General features: G+C 38.8%; 1 protein-coding gene across 14 annotated transcripts in view; it reads left to right on the top strand.

Moving 5' to 3' along the window:
• Positions 1 to 24,731, top strand: part of SYNJ1 (synaptojanin 1) — a 92,773-nt gene that overhangs the window by 44,754 nt on the left and 23,288 nt on the right. For 9 of the 14 annotated variants that reach the window (XM_086675870.1, XM_086675865.1, XM_086675864.1 and 6 more), the window contains exons 12-22: positions 1,744 to 1,909; positions 4,616 to 4,639; positions 7,324 to 7,515; positions 9,441 to 9,525; positions 14,095 to 14,235; positions 14,512 to 14,704; positions 14,982 to 15,140; positions 16,303 to 16,459; positions 17,076 to 17,193; positions 17,294 to 17,509; positions 22,494 to 22,572. In XM_086675870.1, the coding sequence (XP_086531996.1) occupies positions 1,744 to 1,909; positions 4,616 to 4,639; positions 7,324 to 7,515; positions 9,441 to 9,525; positions 14,095 to 14,235; positions 14,512 to 14,704; positions 14,982 to 15,140; positions 16,303 to 16,459; positions 17,076 to 17,193; positions 17,294 to 17,509; positions 22,494 to 22,572 (1,530 nt within the window). The remainder of the gene's footprint in view (positions 1 to 1,743; positions 1,910 to 4,615; positions 4,640 to 7,323; positions 7,516 to 9,440; positions 9,526 to 14,094; positions 14,236 to 14,511; positions 14,705 to 14,981; positions 15,141 to 16,302; positions 16,460 to 17,075; positions 17,194 to 17,293; positions 17,510 to 22,493; positions 22,573 to 24,731) is intronic. The other 5 variants (XM_086675866.1, XM_025912946.2, XM_086675869.1 and 2 more) reach the window with 2 other exon arrangements.

The following is a 24,731-nucleotide window of genomic DNA, read 5'->3' as shown; positions in this document are numbered from 1 at the left end:
ATTTTAAGTCTCTACAATTCTTCAGATTACCTCAGGAATAGAAAATAAGGGCATTTGCCATTTTTATAATTCTGCCACCCCTACAGTACAGCAGCTGAAATTCTTTGAAGACCACTCATCATCTCTAAGTCTTTTTTTCCAAACCTTCCTCCTCTTCTGCGTCTCCTAAAATGGCATGTCTGTCTCTGTTCAGTTATTGGCCTTACCTGTCACAAATGATTTTGTTGACATTGACAAATATTTGCTTCTTAAATGGTCCCTCTTTTTGAAAACCTGAAATTGTTAAACCTCCTTTAGTACTCCTTTAAAAAAGAGAATATAATTCTTACTGTTAAAACTCGATTCTCTACAAGAGCTGCTTAAAATATTCTTTAATGCTCTTCCTTTTTGTTTCTGCAGCAGCCAAGACAGTATGTATACAGAGCTTATGTATATTTTCAGTGGTCTTGTGTCTCTAACTAATAGATGCGAATTCTCATGTGTTAAATATACTAGTCTGAACTGAACTAAGATCTAACATCTGAACTGCTCTTTCTTTTCCTTTCTCTGGGTTCCTTTTGGTTAATTGCCTGATAATATGAATGGTGAGTGTCTTTTCAAATACTGTCATTTGTATATGTCATCACATGGAAGAAAATAACATTTTAATTTCCAAATTACTGTCACTTCTATAAGGGATGAAAATTACATATTGCAAATGAAAGGGTTTCTTTTAAAGGCCAGAGTTTGGTGTTTTGTTTTGTTTTTTCAACAGTCATCCAGATCTGTAAGATCAAAAGAAATCTTCATGGTGACTAACACGCCTAAGTAAACTATATGTTCATTAAAAGTTATGATCAGGAAATGCAGGCTTCCGGTTATGGGAATACGTCACGGGAATGAAAGGCACAGCATAGGGAATATAGTCAATGGTATTGCAGTAGTGTTGCATGGTGACAGATGGTTAGCCACACTGGTGGTGAGCACAGCTCAATGTATAGAGTTATCTAATCACTGTGGTGTGCGACACAAACTAACGTAACGTTGGGTGTCAGCGATACTAAAAAAGAAGTTATAATCAACTCACTGGAGGAATTGGCCTGAGTTTATTATTTTTATGATTTGTATTTACATCGGCAATAAAATGAGCTAAGATATACGAACTGTAGTTCACATTTAGTATTTATTTATGAACTATAATTATAAATTTCTTTTTAGGCCAACCCTTCATTCTTAGGTTCAGTTTTAGTTTTAACTACTAGTATAAGTTATTGAGGAGCGATTCCAGTCTTATTTTTCTACACGTTATTTTTCTACTGTCGAAGTACTTGGAAGTTTTTCTAAGAGCATGTGAGTGGACCGCATCTTCCTTGATCTCCCCTGCGGCCCCCCCACCCCCAGTCCCATCCTTAGTGCTATAGGTTACAATGTAGGAAGTAATTTCCTTGTTTTAAGTAAGTACATGTCACTTCATTTCCTTTCTAGTAAGCAACGTTAGACATTTACTGCTCTTGATGTTATTAGTGAATGCGTTTGTGGTACTGAGCTTTTTCCACGTTTTTGTGCAGAACTGTTATCCAGAAGGAAAAGAAACAAAGGCATCTTGAGCCATTTTGATATGATGATTTGATACTCAAAGTAGAATGATTAGGTCCTTTTTATTGCAGTAAGGTCAGATAAAACTGATTTAAACTTTCAAAATGCCTACTGAATAAAATCAACAATATTTGGAACAAAAATCCATGCTCTTTTCTTCCCCAACAGGCTGGAAAGTTAAAAGATGGTGCTCGTTCTGTTACTAGAACGATTCAGAATAACTTCTTTGACAGCTCCAAGCAAGAGGCCATAGATGTTTTACTACTGGGAAATACTCTAAATAGTGACTTAGCTGACAAAGCTCGAGCACTTTTAACTACCGGAAGTTTGCGCGGTATGCGTACTTTGTATTTTGATTACTTTATGTTATTTATATCCCTTCTAATAGTCCAAGGAGTAACTGTAAATTTATTTACATAAACATTTTTTAGATCAAGTTGATTAAAACAGTTTGTGGAGGAATTTCCATCGATGTAATTTTTAAAAATTGCATTCTCTAAAGGAAGTTCATCTCTTTGGAAATGTTTTATCATCAGTGGTATTACTAAGCTGTAAAATGAGGCCCATGCAAGGCAGGATTTCATAGAATATTCAGCTAGTGCTTTGAATAGAGCATTCACTACCTAGTTATGTAGACAACAGTTGCTTTATTCAGAAAAACAGTGCCTATATTAGTGATTTTGCTAATTTCCAACCCCAAATTTCTATAACTTGGTCTTCCCTTACCTTGCTATTGTTTGAATGAGCATTAAATCATATTAGACAATAATTTAGAATATTGCTTATTTTTAGACACTATTTAATATGAGACATAAATAGGGGCGCCTGGGTGGCGCAGTCGGTTAAGCGTCCGACTTCAGCCAGGTCACGATCTCGCGGTCCGTGAGTTCGAGCCCCGCGTCGGGCTCTGGGCTGATGGCTCAGAGCCTGGAGCCTGTTTCCGATTCTGTGTCTCCCTCTCTCTCTGCCCCTCCCCCGTTCATGCTCTGTCTCTCTGTCCCAAAAATAAATAAACATTGAAAAAAAAAAATATGAGACATAAATATATGGCTTTCAAGGTGGCTTTTTAACTTTCACTGAGTCTTTTATTAAAATCCAAAGAAGTTGAGCTCCTGTCAGTGTGTGTGTATTTAGCATCATCTTGGGAAAACTCAACATGCACTGTAGAACTTAATGAATTGACTTCCTTAATTCCGTATTTTTTCTGTCTTCACTTTTTTTTTTTAGCACTCTGAACATTTTTACTTCTGTTATCCCCAACCAAACCTTACAGTTTCCCTGTGCGTGTTAAGAGAAATTGTTCCTCATCAAATAATGTATTCTTGGATAATTACTTGGTCAACTAGGTTATCGTGGATTCTTTCAGAATTGTGCATGGTGCTGTGGGTAGTTGGGTACAGTTGGCTCCTTGGGGATCTAGGCCCCGGGGACTGAGGCCTACTAGAGCTCTAAAAAAACAAAGTCTGATCTTAGCTACCACTTTTAACTTCAGGCTTTCTTCCTGGCTCCCAGCACTAGAGACTTGGCTGATTTGCATCTTGCCACTTCCTTCCACCTATGCCTTCTTTGATATGGAGGCATTGCTAAGCAACAGTTGAAAGTAAGCAACTGAAGGAAAGAAAAGGAGAAGCGAGGAGCTTAAGAATTCCCAAACCTGATTATCAGTTTTTTTAGTTGCCTGCACATGTTACTGTGTGTCAAAAGCGCCTAAAAAAAAGTACAGTCAGTTCTGCTCTAATGCTTGTTCTGAGAATGGGAATTTGTTCCACCGTGGACGCTCTATTAGGGAACATTTTGAGCATAATGCCAGTTCTGCATTCCTTTATGCATGGTCTCACCCGGCAGAACTGAGACGGGTAGAAATACACAAAACACGCACACACATGTGCATACACTTCAGACCTTTCTCTGCTTCCATTCACCAGATGTGTTATGAGACATACCCGTTCACACCTGGTGTTACAAGTTTCCATCCCAATTCCAGAAGACCCTTCTTCCATCATTCACAACTACAGTTGACCCTGGAACAACACAGGGGCAGGGACACTCACCCCCCCCACAGTCAAAAATCCATGTATAGCTTCTAATTCCTCAAAAACTCACCTACCAATAACCTGTAGACCAGAAGACTTACATAAACAGTTGATTAACACATAATTTGTATGTTATGTGTATTATGTACTGTAATCTTACAGTCAAGTAAAGTGTTAAGGAAGAGAAAATATGTTTGGAGTACTGTATTTACCAAAAAGGAATTCACGTATAGGTGGGCCTGTGCAGTTCAAACCCGTGTGTTCAAAGGGTCGGCTTACCTGTCAGCTGCCATTCTCCTCATGCCCACTTCTACAAGCAAACTTCAGGTCTTTTTCATGACGAAGTGCCATATTTAAGGAGTATTCAGACACCTCAAGCCATTTAACATCTGAAACCGTACTACTGTTTTTACTAGGGTCCCATCTGTTTTGGAGTGTCACTGCTAAAATTTGGGAGTGTTGTCCCCTAACCCCATTTTCCCCATAAGCTCTGTGGCTATGGGAATCTGTATGGTTTTGCACTGCATGGTGATTTTTGTGGAATGCGTATGTTTTGTTACAACTGAACTGATTGTACTTAATCAGCCGAGTCCCAGAAAGAATACTAGAAGATGTATATTAGGGTCCTCATGTGTTCAATACCCTCTAACCCCTTGGGTTTCTAGATTCATATTCTCTCTCACACGTATGTGGGTGCACACACACACACACACACACACACAGACACACAGGAGCAGCTTGAAAAACAGGCCAAGGACCTCCTGATTGTGACACTCTGGACATCACTGAGTCACTGTAGGATTTTTCATAGATGCAGAGGGTTTGCGTCAGGTATTGTCACTTATTTTTAATCTCTGGTGTCTTATAGCCCTCAGAAAAAATAATCAAATTGATGTAAAAGAAAAAAGCGAGGCCATCTTAGAATGTATTGTCATAACACTCTAGATTTTAATTGTAACTTGTTGTTTTACTAATGATTCTTTGTTTTCTTCTTGATGCATCCATAGTTTCTGAACAGACATTACAGTCAGGTACAGTATAGAAAACCAATCTGTAAATAAAAGCAAATTTGTCTTTATTTTTCTGAAGTTGATATTGTAAATCGACAAAGCCGTATAAATGGAAACTTTCTCTTATTTTGCCCTCAGTTTCTAATAGGATAAATTAATACCTTGTTTGAATCTGAGAAAAAAATGTTTAAGTTTGAGAAAACAAAGTACTTCGTTTAGGAGAAAATACATAATGCTGCCTGTCTTCTTCTAGTAAATGCTTAATTCTAATTAAATATAGCTCATCCAGTTTTAATTTCACCTTTATATTTCAATGAACACACATTGTTAGTATTATACCTTACTTTTACTAGGCTAATGGTAAAAACCCCAGTGTGACTATTTTGGATTAATTTCAGAGTACTACCTGTGATATCTATCAGCAGTGTTTCTCACATAGTATTTGAAAAACAATGACTTATTTTTTCATACTGTAGATGAAATATTTTCTGTAACTGTAAGACACGCACTAAAATGTGATCTGAACTCTTTTAAAAAGCGTCAAAATTGGTAACAAAGTTAGAGTAAGTGATTCGGACCTAAAGATCGTTATTTTTCTTGCCTTTCCTATTCGGAAGAATCCTATGCCTTCATTTTCTGGACAAGGTTTATGAACTTGTCCTTAAACACGGACATGTGGCAAAAGGAACAAAAACGGCCAAACGGCAAAATTTCTTGCCAGAAATTTATCGGAAAAAGACATCTTTTCTTCCTTTTACTGAAGATTTGGTACCTTAAGATTTGTTTTGCTTAGTTACTGTTCTGAACGTTTTGAGAAACTATTGGTTATTTTTGTGAAAAGTTTGGAAGAGGAGGGTACTTGGATGTATTTTGAGTTATGTAATGAAATCCATTTTCTGAAATGATATGGCATTTGGGAATGGACATCTGTTTGAACACGGGCTCATTTCTGCACATTGAGGTGCCAACCAGTTAAGAATAAGCTAGAAAATTTTTACAACTTTTTATTCCATTTATAAACTGATCTGACTTAATTCACACAACATGGCCGCATGTTTTCACACAATTCATTATTTGTCTTGCTGAGTATTTTAGGCTGTTAAATCACGATAGAACTTGTATTTTGATATAGAGTGGATCACAGAGGCTGTTTTCATAGTAGGAACAGTGGCAGTGATTTCACTTACAAAGACCATGTCATGGAGAATGATGCGTTAGGTACGGCCAGCTTCCAGTTAACCGCACCAGCAGACCAGAACAAACCATGTGCTTTCATTACCACCTGACACCTTATACGAGTAGTCACATCAAATAGGAAGAGGGCTACAAATCTGCGTGTCTGCTCCTGGGAGCAGCAGGCATGACCTTATCCACATCAGCAGTTCCCTCAGGAGATTCACGGGTCACACTGTTTTCCTTGTGATACCATAATCTGCCTTTTTACTCTAATTCTCTTGTGTATCTTGGTACCCTAAAACAATAAATAATAATCAAATCGTGTATTAAAAGGTGAGAATCATTGTGATTTCCTTTTCCTCTTGCCAGTTAGTTGCCAAGTAAGTGTTTATTCGGTTTTTAGATTGAGGTCCTATTAAGGTTCTAGCCACGTTAAGTGCCAAAAATTTAACCAAAGAGAAGTGTGATTGAGAAGGAAGCTAGATGGTGGTCAAAAAGTATGCATGTAAGAGACTGAGGGCCCAAATGTATTGAGCATTCATTTAACAGTGATGTGTCGAGCACCTACTGTGTCCCAGACACTGTTCTAGTCACTGGAGATAATGTAGTAAGCAAAAGAGACCACCGTTTCTGTCCTCAGGAGCTTCCGTTCTTGAGAGGGGAGACAGACAGTTACGGGATAAGTAAATAAACACAGAGTTTGTAAATGGTGACAAATGCTATAGAGAAAAATAAAACGAGGAAAGGATATGGAAGGTTAGGGACAATGCAAATTCTAGTAAGATGGTCAGGAAAAGCCTCACTGGGAGGAGGTGAGGGAAGAAGGTCTCGGGCTTTGGAAACGGTCCGTGCAGAGGCCTTGTGGGAGCAGGCTGGCATCTTAGGGAGACAGCAGGGAGTCAGCAGCTGAGTGGCGAGTGAACAGGGAAGAGGTAGCAGATGAGGGCAGAATGGCAATGTGGATTGTGTCAGGCCTTGCAGGCCATTGTTGCGGACTTCAGCCTCTGTCTGCGTGAGTTGGGAGGGATCTCATAGTGACTTCAGTCTCCGACATCTCGTTATCGTCCATAATTAGTATTTTTGTCCGGGAGCCATTCCTTCTCAAACCACCTGTCAGTAGTTAGAAGCTTAAATGTAAATGTTCTTAAATCTTTTTGTTTGGAAATAAGATTTATATTTTCACCAGCCTTCAAACTAAAGTTATACGAAAGTCAATTGCTATGTCCCTAAAAATGTATAATCTCTAGTTTTGTACATTATAAGATGATGTACCCCTTCATGGAAAAAGAACTGTTCTGCATGCTTTATGTTGCCGCAATAATTTTTACTTCGGCTATTGTATCAAGTGCCCGTTGTTTTCAAAAATTGTGTTGGTTACTTGCATCGTGCTGGACTGTGCATGTATCTTATGCTTGTTTATGCTGCTGCTGCCAATTGTACTTGCCCTGCTTCGTTTCTCAGGTATAAAAATCGATTTCTAAAAGTGGTTTCCCGCAGCTAAAACTCCGTGGTGTTTTGTTTTTGATTAGCATCTTCCAAAGTACTAAAGAGCATGTGTGAGAATTTCTACAAGTATTCAAAGCCCAAGAAAATTCGGGTATGTGTTGGAACCTGGAACGTGAATGGTGGGAAGCAGTTTCGCAGCATAGCTTTTAAGAATCAGACGCTCACCGACTGGCTTCTTGACGCGCCCAAGTTAGCTGGCATCCAGGAGTTTCAAGGTTTGCTTTTTGTAACAGGGATTCACCTAATAAATCCTGTGACTTACTAATCTATCAAACAAATGTGACACTTCATAATATGCCTTACTCTCAAAAAGAAACTTGGCTTTGTAAGTATGAAGGCCAGACCTTTAAAGGTAACTACACAAGGAAGAAAAACTAGTTCTGTTTTTATTCTTTTAAACTGACACACAGCAAGCTTATTTTGTGAGTGGTAATTTTTTAAACCTAGTATGTTCCATTTTTCAAATCTAGTTCGCTGTTTAAGCAGGTAAGAAATATTCAGGGTAGATTAAGAAAAATCTTTCAAAACTTGTTGTAACACGTGTTGGCACTTGATAATTTAGCGGTACGGATTTTTCCTTATAAAACCTTGGTCGTCATTCGGCCACCAAGCTCTTAACAGCCCGGACCAAGCACTGAGCTGATGATGCTTTTAAGATTTTAATTAGGATTATGAATGTGGGGCCTTCTTCTTTGTTTTAAAGTCACTTTGAATTCCTTTCTAAAATAGTACACATCTAGCATGTATCATGAATAAAAGCGAAGTGCAGGGGTACCTGGGTGACCCAGTCAGTTAAGCATCTTGACTCTTGATTTCAGCCCGGGTCATGATCTCATGGTTTGTGAGCCCACGTTGAGCTCTCCCCGGTCAGTGCTGTCTTCTCTCTCGTTCTCAAAAATAAATAAACTTAAAAAAAAAAGTACATAGGAAAAAATGTGAGATGCAGATTTTCTTTTTTTAGTTATCTCTAATCAGTCACATCTCAGACCCTAAGGTTTTCCCCAGACTTTTATTGAAATGATCTTTTTCACTTACATTGAACCTACCTTGAAATTATAGTTGTTGTTGTAGTAGTGATAATATTAGAGTAGCAGCTAACACTACAGTTCTCTAAGTACTTTACATCTATTCATTTATTTCCTGTAACAGACCTACTGCACAGATACTATTATTATTCCAATTCCACAGATGAGGAAACTGAGTCACAGTAAGGGAGGCAACCTGCCCAGGCTCACGCAGCCTGGTTGGTAATGGCAAGTCAAGATTTGAACTCAGGCAGTTTGGGTCCAGCATCACTGGGTCACACTGTGGCTTGTCTGGGAATTTGGGCAAGTTGCTTAGGTTCTCCAAAGCCTCAGTGTCTTGTCTGTACTAAAGGGTAAAAATAATCTGTCTTCTAAAGTGCGTGGTAAACGAGTTGATGCATGTATAATCCTTGCACGTAATAGCAGTCAATAAATATTTTTGTTATTTTTCTCAGTCTAATACTATTTATAGGCCCTTTCTAGCTACTTCTCCTTTCTGAGTCCTTGGCCACCCAAGTCCCCCTGGGCCGCTTATCTCAAGTAGCTTCTGTTCTCTTTTCGTCCTTGTCTATTAGGAGAGAGCTAATGGCTGGAACAGAGGGGTACATCTTAACCCCTGGATCTCTTTTAATTTTCTTGGATTCTTCCACGTAGGACATAGTAAAAAGGTCAAGCCTCTAGTTTTCAAATTTGAATGTGAAAATTCCTGTGTGTTACCTTTTAATTGGAGATGATTTCTCAGTCACTTTGTGCCTTTTCTGAAGAATCCCTTTACTCCCCCTTTTATTCTCTTCAGCTTTTGCAAAGTGGCTTGCTTCTCTGACGCCCATGTGCAGTTTAGCAAGAGTTCTTTCAAAACGATTTCTGAAAGGACTTAAGGATCTTCAGAAATAACAGTCTTAAAGAAGAAAACTTAGGAGGCCTGAATGGAAGCTAAATTTAAAGTAATTTTGTCCCATTCGTTGGTTTTGCCTACAATTTGAAGTTGGTTAAACATAAAACACAGAAATGGACTTTATGAGGTCTGGCATTGATCTTAGTTGGACTGGGTGGGGGCGGGTGCCGTTTGACTAAAGCTATATTTTTAACAGTTTTTCTTGGATGCTTAATTGTAGATAAAAGAAGTAAGCCAACTGATATATTCGCAATTGGTTTTGAAGAAATGGTAGAGTTGAATGCTGGAAACATTGTGAATGCAAGGTAAGCCGGTAAGGTCATTTTCTAGTTGAGGGACATGGAAGGCAGATAACTAAGTAGTTGTTACAAAGATAGATTGGGAGAATATATGTAAAGTTGCTTTTTAAACTGTAAAATAGAATTCTCAACCTCTCTGGTCTTAGGATCTTTCTACACTCTTAAAAATGTTGAAAATCTTAAAGAATTTTTGTTCATGTGGGTTATATCTCTAGATAGTACATTAGAAATTTAAAAATGAAAATTTCAAAACATTTAATTCTTTAAAAAACAATAAGCCTATTACATGTTAGCATAAATAACACATTTTTTTCCTGAAAAGTAGTTATTTTCCAAAACAAAAGTGTCCTGAGAAGGTTGGCTTTGAGTGTAGTTTTGCACATCTTTTCATTTCTGGCTTAAAACAACTGAATTCTCACATCTACTTCTGTATTAGTCAGTTACAATGTGTTGTTTTGCTTGAAGTAGATGAAGAAAATCACATAAATAACGTAGTTGGAAATGGAAAGAATTTTATAGCCTTTTGAGATTTCTTCTCTGATACTACACCAAAGCTCAACAAACAGTTCCTTAAAGGTTAGTTCAGGAATCTGGACTAACCTTATGGAATCTGAAACCATAGCAATGAACTATTTGTGCTCTATTATACAAGAATTCATTGGTCTATTTTTTTATCCTTGCGTGATTTTGAAACATCATGTATTGGTCATTTTGAAAATATTAGTTCACTGAGTTATGTCAATCTTCCAAATCTTGGCACATTTCATTATATCAATGCATGATATTGATTAGCCTCATTACTGATCTCATCAGCAAATTCTTCAAATGTTTGGAAGCTATTAAGTTCTCAGTAGCAGATACACATTTTCCAAAATTTTCATTTTTGCTTAAAAACTCAAATGTAATCATTGGAAATAAATACTATTGGTTGTTTCCCTTAAAAGGCAGGTTCATTTAAAAAAATGTTTGTCAGATAACCCAAGTCTGAAGAACCATAGTCTGTCTGTCATTAGTCCTTTCAAATAAAAATGGTTTTCCGTGAAAAATGGTAGCAGTTCAGCTCTCTGCTCAAACAACCAAGTGCTTCTCCAAACATCACACTTCCATATGAAGCAGAATGGGCCTTGTGCATATTTCCTGTTCATCACAGATATGACTTAAGGATTGAGCTTTGATCAGATTAATGACATTTAGAAAACGATTAATAACATTTCCTGCTTCAACAGAGATATTCTTATGTGAAATGGCATTTTTTTTAACTCCTAGTACATGGCGGTAAAGACTAATGAATCATCCTAGTACAGTTCGGTGCTGGATTCATGTGAAGACGTCAGCCATTTTACTCATTGTTACTTTTGCACCGTTGTGCAAATATCCATCCACATCGTGAAAAAGGCAAAAAAAGGTCTTAGTATTATAAAGATAGTTTTGACCTCATGGGTTTGGGAGAGTCCCAGAGGTGTTCCCAGACCACACTTTGAGAACTGCTGTTCTGAAGCCTTATTACAAATGCAAATTACTTAAATGGAACTTAAAGCTTAAGTGTTTTAAGAAAGTATGCTTGCTTTTAAAGTTGAGCAATTGCCCATCTTTTGTGACATTTTTAAAAAGATTTTCAGAGTAAAATTATGAGCTGAAATAGTATGAGATAGTCATCGATCTTGCAAATGACATTTTTTTCCTTAGCTTTATTTTTTTAATTTTTTTTTAAATCTTTATTTATTTTTGAGAGAGAGACAGCATGTGAGCAGGGAGGAGCAGAGAGAGAGAGGGAGACACAGAATCCGAAGCAGGTTCCAGGTTCTGAGCTGTCAGCACAGAGCCTGACGTGGGGCTCAAACCCACGAATTGTGAAATCACGACCCTCATGAGCCAAGGTTGGATGCTTAACCGACCGAGCCACTCAGGCGCCCCTTTCCTTAGCTTTAAGTAAATAACATTCACTCAGGGAAGTAGAAGAGAAACGCAACTGCATTCATTTTGCTGATTTGAATCTCTTTCCTGAAAATACATATTCAGGTTTTAAAATAGAGCATACTCTTATTGTTCCTGGTACCAAATTGTTCAATTGATTATCTGTCTAGAGTTTAATCAAATTATTCCTTAGTAAACTGGTGATTATTTCATTTCTTTAACCAGTATCTGTTGAGCACCTACTCGAGGTGCTAAAGATACATTAATGAATAAAACAAAAATCCCTACCTTCATGAACCTTCTATTCTAGCTGAAGAGACAGATGATAAACAGTAATTGTAACATGTAAATTACCGGCATGCCTCGGAGATACTGTGGGTTCAGTTCCAGACCACTGCAGTCAAGCAGATATGGCAACAAATCTAGTCAAATGACTTTTTTGGCTTCTCCGTGCATACAAAAGTTAAGATTACCCTATAACAGACTGTGCAATAATAACATTATGTGTAATAGACAATGTACACATCTTAAGTAAAAAGTACTTCACTGCTAAAAAATGCTAATCATCATATGAGCTTCCGGCTGGTCATAATCATTGATCGCAGATCACTGTAACAAATATAATGAAAATGAAAAAGTGTGAAACGTTATTAGAATTATCAGAATGTGATATGGAGACATGAAGTAAGCAAGTGCTGTTGGAAAAATGACACTGATAGGCCTGCTTGACACAGGGTTGCCACAGAGCCTCAGTCTGTCAAAAACAGAGTATCTGGGAAGCATAAGCAAGCAAATCACAATAAGACAAGGTATGCTTCTATGTGGTGTGATAGAAGACGGTAAATGGACCAGAAAATAAACAGAGGTAGAGGGCATCAGGCACGTGGAGTTGCGGGGCTGGGGGGCGGCTTGAATGAATGATCAGGGTAGGGTTCCTAGAAGATGACCTGAGAAGTAAGCTGGATAAGGAGATGAAAAGCCATCATTCTCTTTTCAGAATCCGAGTTGCGGTGGGGGGATTCTGGTAGGTAGAGAATCCATGTGCTGGCTTTGTATTTTGGAGGTGGTGTGGCGGTGTTAGATTAGATAAATGGGCGTGGTGTCATGTTCAGGCTTACCACTTACCGTGTGTGTGACCTGGAACTATGAGAGACACTCCTTTAGAGTTTCTTGGGGGTTCTTCGGAGGCTCAAACTTACTACACTGAAAATTTATAAAGACTTCAGCATTTATGCTACCTTCTTTGTATGAACTGTATTTCAGAGAAAATAGTTGAGAAAAATTCTTTATAGAGGAATTCTAACTTAACTACAAATGCCTATGGAATGCTGAAATTATAACATCAACATCACGCAACCCCTGATGAAATAATGGCAATGATCGGTAGATGCTAAAACCTTAGAAGGATTAACGGGGGGACTTTTCATTATAAAGACTTGATTAGAGGGGCACCTGGATGGCTCAGTTAGTTAAGCGTCCGACTTCGGCTTGGGTCATGATCTCACAGTTGGTGAGTTCAGGCCCCATGTCGGGCTTTGTGCTGACACCTAGGAGCCTGGAGCCTGTTCCAGATTCTGTGTCTCCCTCTCTCTCTCTGCCCCTCCCCCATTTGCACTCTCTCTCTCTCTCTCTCTCAAAAATAAATAAACATTAAAAAAAAAAAAAAAAGAGTTGATTAGATTGCCACAGTCTGAACAGTGGATCCCGTGTCACAGCACAGAGATTATGTACTTCTGCTTTGATGCAAGTCTGACTGCACTAACCATGAGGTTATTTTTGCCAAAACAAATAAATAAATTTAAATGAGTTTCTTAAGCTTCTGCATTAACCAGTGTAAAGTAAATATGAGAGTTAGAGGGACAAGTGAAGATACTATGAAGACACATCCGTCAAATCCAGACTGTTGAACATTTTACGGCAAATGGCCCAAGTTCTTTAAAAAATAAATAGTATTTGAAAGGGGATGAGGTGGGGAGGGTTGAGGGACTATTTAAGATTCAAGAGATATAACAAGCAAATGCAATGTGTGGGCCCTATATGGATCCTCTTTTAAAGAAATCAACCACGAGAAGACATTTTTTTAGATAATTAGGGAAATTTAAATACGAACTGATAGTGTTAAGGAATTGTGTGATGATGACATCGTGATTATGTGAAAATAAAAATGCCCATTACTTTAGATGATATGTAGTGAAGTATGTATGGGTGAAATGGCGTGTGTCTTGGGCTTTGGTTTAACACATTCTAGGTCCACGCGTGCGCACACGCGCGCGCACACACACACACAAAGTGGGGGAGGGGGTTGGAAGAAAAAAATGGCAAAATGTTGATAATTGTTGAAGCTAGGTAATAGGGAGAGGAAAAAGCACAGCTTGAGATTACTCAAATGGTGAGCACTCGTTTCATAAGTAAGCTCAGGTTTTCTTTGTGAAAGAGTAATAGACTTGGAAGCGTGGCGATCTTTTGGCTAAATTTCAGGCTTTTCTTTTTAAAGGAAACAAAAACAGCTTACATAAAGATGTCAGTGTTGGTGTGGATTTCGGGACTGTTGGTAGAATTACTAAATTTGGGTATATAAAGATGTAATTGACAGTTGTCTTGTAAAATAGGCTATTTTGTCCTTATCTTTTAAAAGATTCCCTTTGTAATGTTTTCTGGTAGCACAACAAACCAAAAGCTCTGGGCTGTGGAACTGCAGAAGACCATCTCCAGAGACAACAAGTATGTGCTGCTGGCTTCTGAGCAGTTGGTGGGCGTCTGCCTGTTTGTTTTTATCAGACCCCAACACGCTCCCTTCATCAGGTCAGTGACCAGGGCGCTGTACGCAGGCTCTTTCCCACCCTCGAGTAGCCAGAAAAAGACCTGGAATGTGTGTTGCTTCAGGGAAACAATTACTCACGCATCTTGTTCTTAAATGTGTTTTTGATGAAACAGTCACCGGTCATTCCGTCACACCGTCTCACAGCCTTGTCCTTGAACTACAGCTGTACGTTTGTGTCCTAGACCTTCCTAATGTCTTATGCGCACAGAACTGTGTTGGCAGCTCGGATCTTGGACTCAGAGTCCTTTGTTTTAAAGGGACGTTGCGGTCGACACCGTGAAGACCGGAATGGGAGGCGCCACTGGAAACAAGGGGGCCGTTGCGATACGGATGCTGCTGCATACAACCAGCCTCTGCTTCGTCTGTAGCCACTTTGCCGCGGGCCAGTCCCAAGTCAAAGAAAGAAACGAAGATTTTGTAGAAATAGCGCGAAAGTTGAGTTTTCCAATGGTGAGCTCATACTGCTTGTTCTTGAAGATGAAGCTACAAGGTGCACTTTAACTTGCTCCAAATTCTCTGTCAGCTTTTGAAAATTTAAGATACTTCTTAGAAACATCAACGATTTTCACCTAAATAGATGCTTCGTGTGTTCTCAGTCTGGGGCCAGATAAACAGGGCCTGGCTGGCGGGGGCGGGGGAGCGGCGAGCGTACCTGAGGCAAAGAAATAGCGGTAAAACACGTTTCATATTGACCGTTTAGATCTAAAATGCTTCTCCTTGCCTCCAGGGAAGGATGCTGTTTTCCCACGACTACGTATTTTGGTGTGGTGATTTCAACTATCGCATTGATCTCCCTAATGAAGAAGTGAAAGAGCTCATAAGACAGCAAAATTGGGATTCTCTTATAGCAGGAGATCAGCTTATCAATCAGAAAAATGCTGGACAGGTATACACATACTTGCATTGAGAAGAAGAGGATCTTTTGTTATGCAACATGCTTTCCTTACTCACAGTGTTGCCTTTTTTAAAATCCCTTGGAGTCTATACTTAACTACATATCTCTAGTTTAATAGATATAGAATTACCTTTCCTTAAAGACAGAAAAGAAAAAAGGAAGATTCATAATAACTCCCAGGAGGAAAAATATATTAAGTCTCTGTAAGACTCACTTTTTTTTTTTTTAAATGTTTATTTATTTTTGAGAGAGAGAGATGAGATAGAGTGCAAGCAGGGGAGGGGTAGGAAGAGAGGAAGACACAGAACCTGAAGCAGGCCCAGAGCCGTTGGCACAGAGCCTGATGTGGGGCTCGAACTCAGGAACCACAAGATCATGACCTGAGGTGAAGTCAGTCGCTTAACTGACTGAGCCACCCAGGCGCCCCAAGACTCTCTTTCAAGTAGAAGAGAATACATTTTTGATTGTTTCTTTTTGAGTAATAGTGAATTTAGAATCTTAGTCTTCAAAGCTACTGTTTTTTTAATGTTTATTTATTTTGATAGAAAGTGAGAGAGAGAGAATGAGCAGGGGAGGGACAGAGAGAGAGGGAGACAGAATCTGAAGCAGGCTCCAGGCCCTGAGCTGTCCGCACAGAGCCTGACGTGGGGCTCGAACTCACAGACGGCAAGATCATGACTTGAGCCAAAGTCAGACGCCCAACCGACTGAACCACCCAGGCACCCAATATTTTTTTTTAAGTAAGAGGTGATTAAGGCCACTTGATATCATGCCTTCATGATCATCTGACTTAAATTCTAACACTTTGGGCCCCACTTCACATTTTAGGCCTTATTGCCTCATTTGAGAGTAAGACATCAGACTATATATATGATTTCTAAAATCTGTCATAGTTTTGGTTTTTGTAGCTTAAAGGTCTGGTAGAGTTCCCTTATTCACATTTTTGTACTTTGCTTAATCAGAGGTCAAATAAGTGGCATGAACAAGTCCCAGGTTATTTTTTCTTACCATTTGTTCCATTCAGTTAGAAGTGTTCATCTGATGGACACAGATTTTGTGTGAATCTCCAGCATATAGTAGACATGTAGTGAATGGCTGCCTGAATGAAAACAGAACTTGTTTTCTAATAACTTACTTTATATGTTTATTTTAGATTTTTAGAGGATTTTTAGAAGGAAAAGTTACCTTTGCTCCAACATACAAATATGATTTGTTTTCTGACGACTATGACACCAGTGAAAAGTGCCGCACCCCTGCGTGGACAGACCGTGTCCTCTGGAGAAGAAGGAAATGGCCTTTTGATAGATCAGGTTGGGAAATGGACTTCTTCATTTAAATGAGCTAATGCAAATTTTATGAGGAAGAAGGGAATGATACAAATATCAAGGGAGGAGGGCTGTTTTTTTTTTCAACAAAGGTTTGCTAGAATAGAATAAATAAAATTTAAATATAAAACAGTTTTTAAAATATTCTCAGACTTGCTTATAATAATTTAATTTTTTAGTGTATTTTCTTTCCATAATTCCATATAAAGAGAAGTGAGGAAATTTCATTTTTATGAAATTTCAATGAAAATTTCAATTGAGTGCTAACGAAGGTTTTTAATTTGAATAACCAATATGGTTTGTAAATATTATGAACTGCTACTTGTCTGTTGAATTACTTATGAAACACTATTTGGCTTTTAAGTACTCTCAGAAATAAAGCCTTATCTTAATTTTTACTAAGTAAAGCATAAAGTGATAATTCAACCAAAACACCTTTCTAACTTAAAGGTATCTGGACTTCCTGCCGATTAACAAGTGTATCAGGGATCCCAGCCTCAGACAACTGAAGCCAGTAAAACGAAGAAGCTTGCTCCTTGCTCCCCATGATCTGTCACGCGCCTGTGGTTTTATTTTTGTTTTTGTTTCATTCTGATTGCAGCTGAAGATTTAGATCTTCTAAATGCTAGTTTTCAAGATGGAAGCAAAATCCTCTACACGTGGACTCCTGGCACTTTGCTGCACTACGGAAGAGCCGAGCTAAAGACTTCTGACCACAGGTTTAAACAGTCTTGGTATTTTTAACCGTGCTTAAAATTTACTTGAAATCCATCCTTTAGTAAACATTTCTAACACATCCATCTCCCTTTATGCCTTAAGGCCTGTCGTTGCCCTGATTGATATAGATATATTTGAAGTTGAAGCCGAAGAGAGGCAAAACATTTATAAAGAGGTGATTGCAGTTCAAGGTCCACCAGATGGGACAGTATTGGTCTCAATCAAAAGTTCTGTCCCAGAAAATAATTTTTTCGATGATGCTTTGATCGATGAGCTTCTGCAGCAGTTCACAGATTTTGGTGAAGTTATACTCATAAGGTGAGTAAAATATTTATTGCCCAAAAGCAGCTCATGACTCATAGATGTTTTCTACATTAGAAATTACCTTTCTATTGTTTGAACAGCATTTGAGTACAGTAGACCCTTGAATAATGTGGGAGTTAGGCACACTGACCGCCATGCAGTCCAAAATCCACTTAGAAGCTCTGAGTCCCCAAAGACTACCAATAGCCTACTATTGACTAGAAGCCTTACCAATAATGGAAACCGTCAACTAACACATATCTTATGTGGTATATATACTTACAATAAAGTCAGCTAGAGGAAGGACAATGGCGTTATGAAGTCATAAGCAAGAAGACATACATTTACGGTACTGTACTGTGTCGAGAAAAATCCATGTATAAGATGACCTGTGCAGTTCAAAACTGTGTTGTCTGAGTGTCAACTGTATTTTTATTTCCAAATTACAGGAAAGTCATACTATAGAAATGTTATTTCAAAGAGTTCATAGGTTTTGAAACTGAATTACGTTTATAGAGTTTAAAGCTGAATAGTGAAAGTTTTTATGAACAATTGATGAACAAAAAATATGTGCACTTTGGGACGCCTCGGTGGCTTAGTCGGTTAAGCGTCTGACATCGGCTCAGGTCATGATCTCACAGTTGGTGAGTTCGAGCCCCGCATCGGGCTCTGTGCTGACAGCTCAGAGCCTGGATCCTGCTTCAAATTCTGTGTCTCCCTCTCTCTCTTCCCTTTCCCCATTCACACTCTGTCTCTCTGTGTCTCTCAAAACTGAATAAACATTAAAAAAAATTTTTTTTAAACATTTATTTATTTTTGAGACAGAGAGAGACAGAGCATGAGCAGGGGAGGGTCAGAGAGAGAGGGAGACACAGAATCCGAAACAGGCTCCAGGCTCTGAGCTGTCAGCCCAGAGCCTGATGCGGGGCTTGAACTCACAGACCGCGAGATCATGACCTGAGCCGAAGTCCGATGCTTAACCGACTGAGGCACCCATGTGCCCCTAAAAAAATTTTTTTTTTAAATATGTGCACATTTAGGTGTGGTTATATATATCATACAATGTATAACAAAGCCCTATGGCAAAATGAAGCTGTGATCACTGATTTATTTTACATATATATATATTTTTTTCAATGTTTACTTATTTTTGAGAGAGAGAGAGAGAAAGAGAATGAGAATGAGCCAGGGGTGGAACAGACAGACAGGGAGACACAGAATCAGAAGCAGGCTCCAGGCTGAGCTGTCATCACAGAGCCCGACGCAGGGCTCAAACCCACAAACCGTGAGATCATGACCTGAGCCAATGGCGGATGCCCCACTGACTGAGCCACCCAGGCGCCCCACACTGTTTTATTTTTTTAAGGAGAGTTAGGAGTAAAGCAGAGTGACTTTTCCTCCCTTAGTTTAAGAAATTTGATGTTTTAAGTAATTTTAAGTACATTTGATTTCCAACTAACAGAGAAGGCAGCACAATCAGATCAGTCAGGAGTCATCCAGTCCAGTCTTCGTTTCTGTTATTGACTTACCCATCTGCCTTTTGCAGAACCAGATGCTTCTTCCCTTGTTTAAAAAACATGTTCTTGGGGCGCCTGGGTGGCGCAGTCGGTTAAGCGTCCGACTTCAGCCAGGTCACGATCTCGCGGTCCGTGAGTTCGAGCCCCGCGTCAGGCTCTGGGCTGATGGCTCAGAGCCTGGAGCCTGTTTCCGATTCTGTGTCTCCCTCTCTCTCTGCCGCTCCCCCGTTCATGCTCTGTCTCTCTCTGTCCCAAAAATAAATAAACGTTGAAAAAAAAAAATTAAAAAAATAAATAAATAAATAAAAATAAAAAACGTGTTCTTTCCCAAGTGTCCAGCAGTTCTGAAAGACTGCGTGTGTTTGAATTTCATACAGAAGGGACTTGACTCCTTTCTGTGCTTTGCATCTACTCAGTTAGGTATGTTTTGTAGATATTTGGTGGACACATCTCTGTACTGGGTGGCCTAGTCCACAGATTGAAGATAGTGTGCTTCTGTAGAGCAAGAAGCATGCGGAAGAAACCTGGAGTCCTTTCAGAGAGTAAATGAGCAGATACAGAAGAAATTGCATTTATATTTCCCTCAGACCTTCTAACAAAGATCTACCCCAAAGCTTTAAAACAAAACAAAAAAATTTCTAAAATCCTAAGGCATTCGGAAGTATATAGTGAAATCTCCAGATTTACAGATGACAGAAAGCTTGGCCAAGTATAGAAAGCCAAGTTACCAGGAGCCTGATGTGGGCAGCCTAGGAGCAGGTAAGTGTCCTCGTGAGCAAATGCAAATTATGGAACTGGGCTAGAGAGATTAAAGGGTGAAGGACTCTGAGACAGGAAAAGGACCTGTCTTTATAATTCAGTCTTGAAGCGGGGCGTCTGGGTGGCTCAGTCAGTTGAGCATCCGACTTCGGCTCAGGTCATGATCTTACAGTCTGAGTTTGAGCCCTGTGTCCAGCTCTATGCTGACAGCTGGGAGCCTGGAGCCTGCTTCGGATTCTGTGTCTTCCTCACTCTCTGCCCCTCCCCCACTCATGCTCTGTCTCCCTCTCTGTCAAAAATCAATTAACATTAAAGAAAAAACAGTCTTGAAGGAACTTGGTGTTAAATTGGAGCCAGAAGCTTTCCCCAAAGTGCTTGTCATCTTTAGAAAAAGTATTGGTAACAAAACAAGGTATTACCCTAACATTATAAAACCATGCATGCCTCCACAGGTGGAATATTCTGGTAGTCACACACCTTCAGGCAACCAAATTAGAATAGAAAAAGCAGACAATGGAAGTACACAAGGAGAGGACTACTGTCGCCAGTAAGGCTAAATTGATCATTACCTTTTGTTCTAGAATAAGACTATGGTTTAGGAGTGACTGAAGTCCTTTATATGTAAATAAGACATTCCCTGGAAATGTGAATAGGACAAATTTAGGTATTTATATTAATTGGGGGGAAAATCTAGAAGTTTTTACCCTAGTGGGTGAAAATAGGAAGAAAATGCAGCTTCTCAAAGACCTACATATACATATGTGTGTGTGTGTATGTATATATACATATATACATACATATATATATACACACATATATATACACACACATATATATACACACACATATATATACACACACATATATATACACACACATATATATACACACACATATATATACACACACATATATATACACACACATGGATATTATATATACATGGATATTAAAACCAAAATCTCTTGTTAAGTTAAACATCCATAAGGAACACATTGCTAATTAAGGGTAGGATCAAGAAATTAGCACTGCCATATGACCACAAATGCTTTGGTACCACTATCAAAAAACAAACACAGTAGACCCCCCCCCCCCCCCCGCCCTTATCCATGGTTTTGGTTACCTGAGGTCAGCTGTGGTCTGGAGGCAGATGACCCTCCTCCTGATGTAGCATCAGAAGGTCACTAGTAGCCTCATGTTACATGACAGTGCCTACATCACTCACCTCACTTCATCTCATCACGCAGGCATTTTATCATCTCCCATCCTCACAAGATAAAGGGTGAGGACAGTACAATAAGATATTTTGAGAGAGAGACCACATTCACATAACTTTTATTACAGTATTTTGTTACGATTGTTCTATTTTATTCATGTTGTTAATTTCTCACTGTGCCTGATTTATAAGTTAAACTTTATTGTAGGTATGTAGGTAGAGGAAAAAACAGTATGGATAGGGTTTGGTACAATCTGCAGTTGCAGACATCCTTTGGGGGTCTTGGAATGTATCTTCCATGGATAAGGAAGGGGGGGGCTATTGTAAATGTTTGGAGTCGGGGGGACTAGTGCAGCATAAGCGCAACCTTATAGTAGTGATTTTAACCTTTGGAGGAGAGATCTTCTCCATTGCCAACAGTATGAAAAAGATCCCCTTCATAGTATTTAGATAGGAATGATGTTCTGTGTCTTTCAAATGGTGGCATCTTGCAGCTTAGTAACTTAACATGCCACAGAAATTGAGTCACTTATCTTGGTCATATTTGGGTGATTGTAGAAATCTGTAGAAATCAGGCCTCTGATTTAAACAGGATAAAGTACTTGTTCCTATTTCTCTTTTTAGCCTCTTCCTCTTAATATCCATAAGCCATGCTTTTGAATCCTAGCGTGTGTACGTGCACATATTTTCCCCTCATCTTTGAAAAATCTGCAGGAATTTCTGATCTTGATTTGTATAATCGGGGAGTAGTCCAATGTGTAAAATTGTTTCTATAAATAAGACTGATAATGTTTTTGTTTTACTCTTTTTTGTGCGATAACATTATTACATGTCAGTGATCGTCTTAATTCAGAACTTACTCTAATGACCTTTTAGTTTTTTTTCTTTTTGGGGGCTTCTTATTTCAAAATTGCAAACTTAGAGTCATAGCAAAGGCCATTGAAGTCCCAAGAGAGTAAATGGCTGTCCCCTGCATAAAGACAAGGACCATAATACCCTAAGGCACTCTGGGGCCAATCAGATATGTGTATTTTAAGGACAACTCCCCATCTTCTTTCTTGGTCAAAGGAAATTTGCTTCAGAGATGTCATGGAGACCTTGAAAATACATGGTGCTGGACTCTGGGGTCAGGAAATTTGTATTCTAGCCCTGTAACGGAGTCTCCTTGTAGAGTGGCTTTGAACAAGCCACTTTTAACCTCTGGCCCTTTTTGCCTTGTGAGTGAAATGAAGGATTAGATTAGCAGGATCACAAATGGAGGGCCACAGGGCCCTTCTTCTGACAGGCTGTTTTATTAGCATAGTATTTGAAAGAAATTTGAATTTGAAAGCTTTGAGAGGCAGAGTGCCCTCTCCAGGCCACCAGTGGCTCTACTGCTCTCCCTGTTGTGTTTTACTTCCTGGCCTCCATAGGCCTTTGTTAATCAATAGTCCTTGGGCTGGTTGTTGGACTAATTATATCTAAGGTATTAATTATTTTTTGTTGTTTATGTTTCTCTTTCTTGAAGATTTGTAGAAGACAAAATGTGGGTTACATTTTTGGAGGGAAGCTCTGCCTTGAGTGTTCTGAACCTAAATGGTAAAGAGGTAGGTAGCATTTGTTGATTGTAAGCCATTTTGAAATTCTGTATCCAAAGATTATAATTTTATAGCCATGCAGCAGGATTATCTAGATGTATTTCCAGTGCAGAACTATAGAAGACCTTATGGTGTGCTTTAATATTTATTATTTAGACTAGGTTTCTGACCAGCTTGGAATTATTTTGGTCCTCCCTAAAGATACTAACAATTGGTAACAGACTAAGAAGAAAATATGTTTACCACCCAACTTGGTTTTTATTATATAGAAATTTTGTTAAGTGGAATAGATATTCTGGCTCATTCATAGTAGGAAAGATTTCTATCGAATGAAGAAAATGCCTTATTTATAAGAAAACAAGGGAGGAAGGTACTCTTTATTCCTAAGAACTTGTTTTCTTGGCTTGGATCATGGTACCCAGATACCTTTTTCAGGTGTAGGTAAAATAATTCCCATAGATAACAAATCCATCCCACCAAGATATTTTAGAAAATTTTAAATAGGTATTCCTAACCTGTGACTTAACATGTTACTGATGGAGGAAATTTACATCAATTTGGCCCGGAATAGTTTTATTTCCATAAAGTGCTGTATCTTTCAGTTTTTTCTGAACGTTTTTAGACACATCCTGTTTCTAATTATATGATCACTAGACAGGATAGACTAAAATCCGGGCCTAATTTCTCCAACAGTGGGCCACTCATAAGGACTTCCCTGTGCTTCCTCTTCTGTCGCATTATTTCAACTTCCTTGGAGAAAAAAATTTCCACATATACATTACTTTTGAAATAGGTTTTATAGGGTTCTATTTGCTTGTTTTTCCTGAATGTAATAGTAATACACTCAAGCAAAAGTAAATCATGAAATACAGGAAAGTATAAAGGAAGGGCACCTGGATGGCTCAGTCGGTTGAGCGTCCGACTTCGGCTCAGGTCACGATCTCACAGTTGGTGGGTTCAAGCCCCGCGTCGGGCTCTGTGCTGACAGCTCAGAACCTGGAGCCTGCTTCCGATTCTGTGTCTCCCTCTCTCTCTGCCCCTCCCCCACTTACTCCCTGTCTCTCTCTGTCTCTCAAAAACTGAATAAATGTTAAAGAAAAAAAAGCATAAAGGAAGAAATAATGAAGAACACTAATCCTACTATTGCAAAATAATTTCTCCTCACCTTTATCTATGCATATATATTAAAACCAATGAGATTATATATACATATGTGTATGTATCAACACAAGTGGGATATATGTGTACACACATACATGCATATACAAACACAAATGAGATCGTGTTATAAATACTGTTTTCTTACTACCTCTTCACTTGAGACTGTATCATGGGCGTTTTTCTTTATGAGCAAATAATGTCACTTTTACTCTTTCCGTTAATTTTGTTGCATGGACAAATACATAAATTTATTTAACAAACTCTTATTAATAGCAGATTGTTTCCAACTTTTAATTAGCAAAACCAGCATTCCAGGGAAGCCCTGTGTACACTATAACTTTGTGTGCCTATCCTGTTATTCCTTCCCTGAGGATAAATTCCTAAATGTAAATTTGCTGTGTCAGAGAATATAGGCAGTGTTACAGTCTGACACTTGCTGCCTAATTGCGCTTCAGAAGGAGTAGATCTAATTCTGTTATGCCTCGGATTACCCACCGTCTACATCCCAATCGATACTGGGTCATGTCCTGAAAAACCAGTAGTATGTCATTCCCATTAAGAATCTGATCGCTGCTTATCTTAATTTAGTGGTCATCAGTACTTTCTCAATGAATTGCGTATGTCCCTAGCCCATTTTTCCCTGGTGTATAAGATCTCCCTTGGCGTTAAAATTTCAGTCCCTTTCTGTGTATGCTGCAGATGTTCCTGTCCGTCTTGTAACTTTTTGTTGTCCTAACTGTATGGAAATTATTGAGTTTTAAATTTAACTCTAGCTTTGGTCTCTTCAAAAGCGTGTCCTCGTCCCTTAAGGTATAAATATTTAAGAGCAATTCTGAATTTGGCCTTCTTTGTCAGCTTGCTCCTTTGCTGAGTATTTCTTTTGTCCCTCTCTGTTTTATATTTTCCCCTCTTCTTCAGCCCTGTCCCTCACCCTCAAGTCTAGTTATCTTTGTTACATTCTTAGAAAGTACCCACTCTTAGCTCCCCAAAACTATTTTGAAAATTCT

Source organism: Puma concolor, chromosome C2, assembly GCF_028749965.1.
Source record: "Puma concolor isolate L17-30 chromosome C2, mPumCon1.1.hap2, whole genome shotgun sequence".
NCBI lineage: Eukaryota > Metazoa > Chordata > Mammalia > Carnivora > Felidae > Puma > Puma concolor.
Note: the sequence above shows the minus strand (reverse complement) of the source record. Positions and strands in the feature narration are given on the sequence as shown.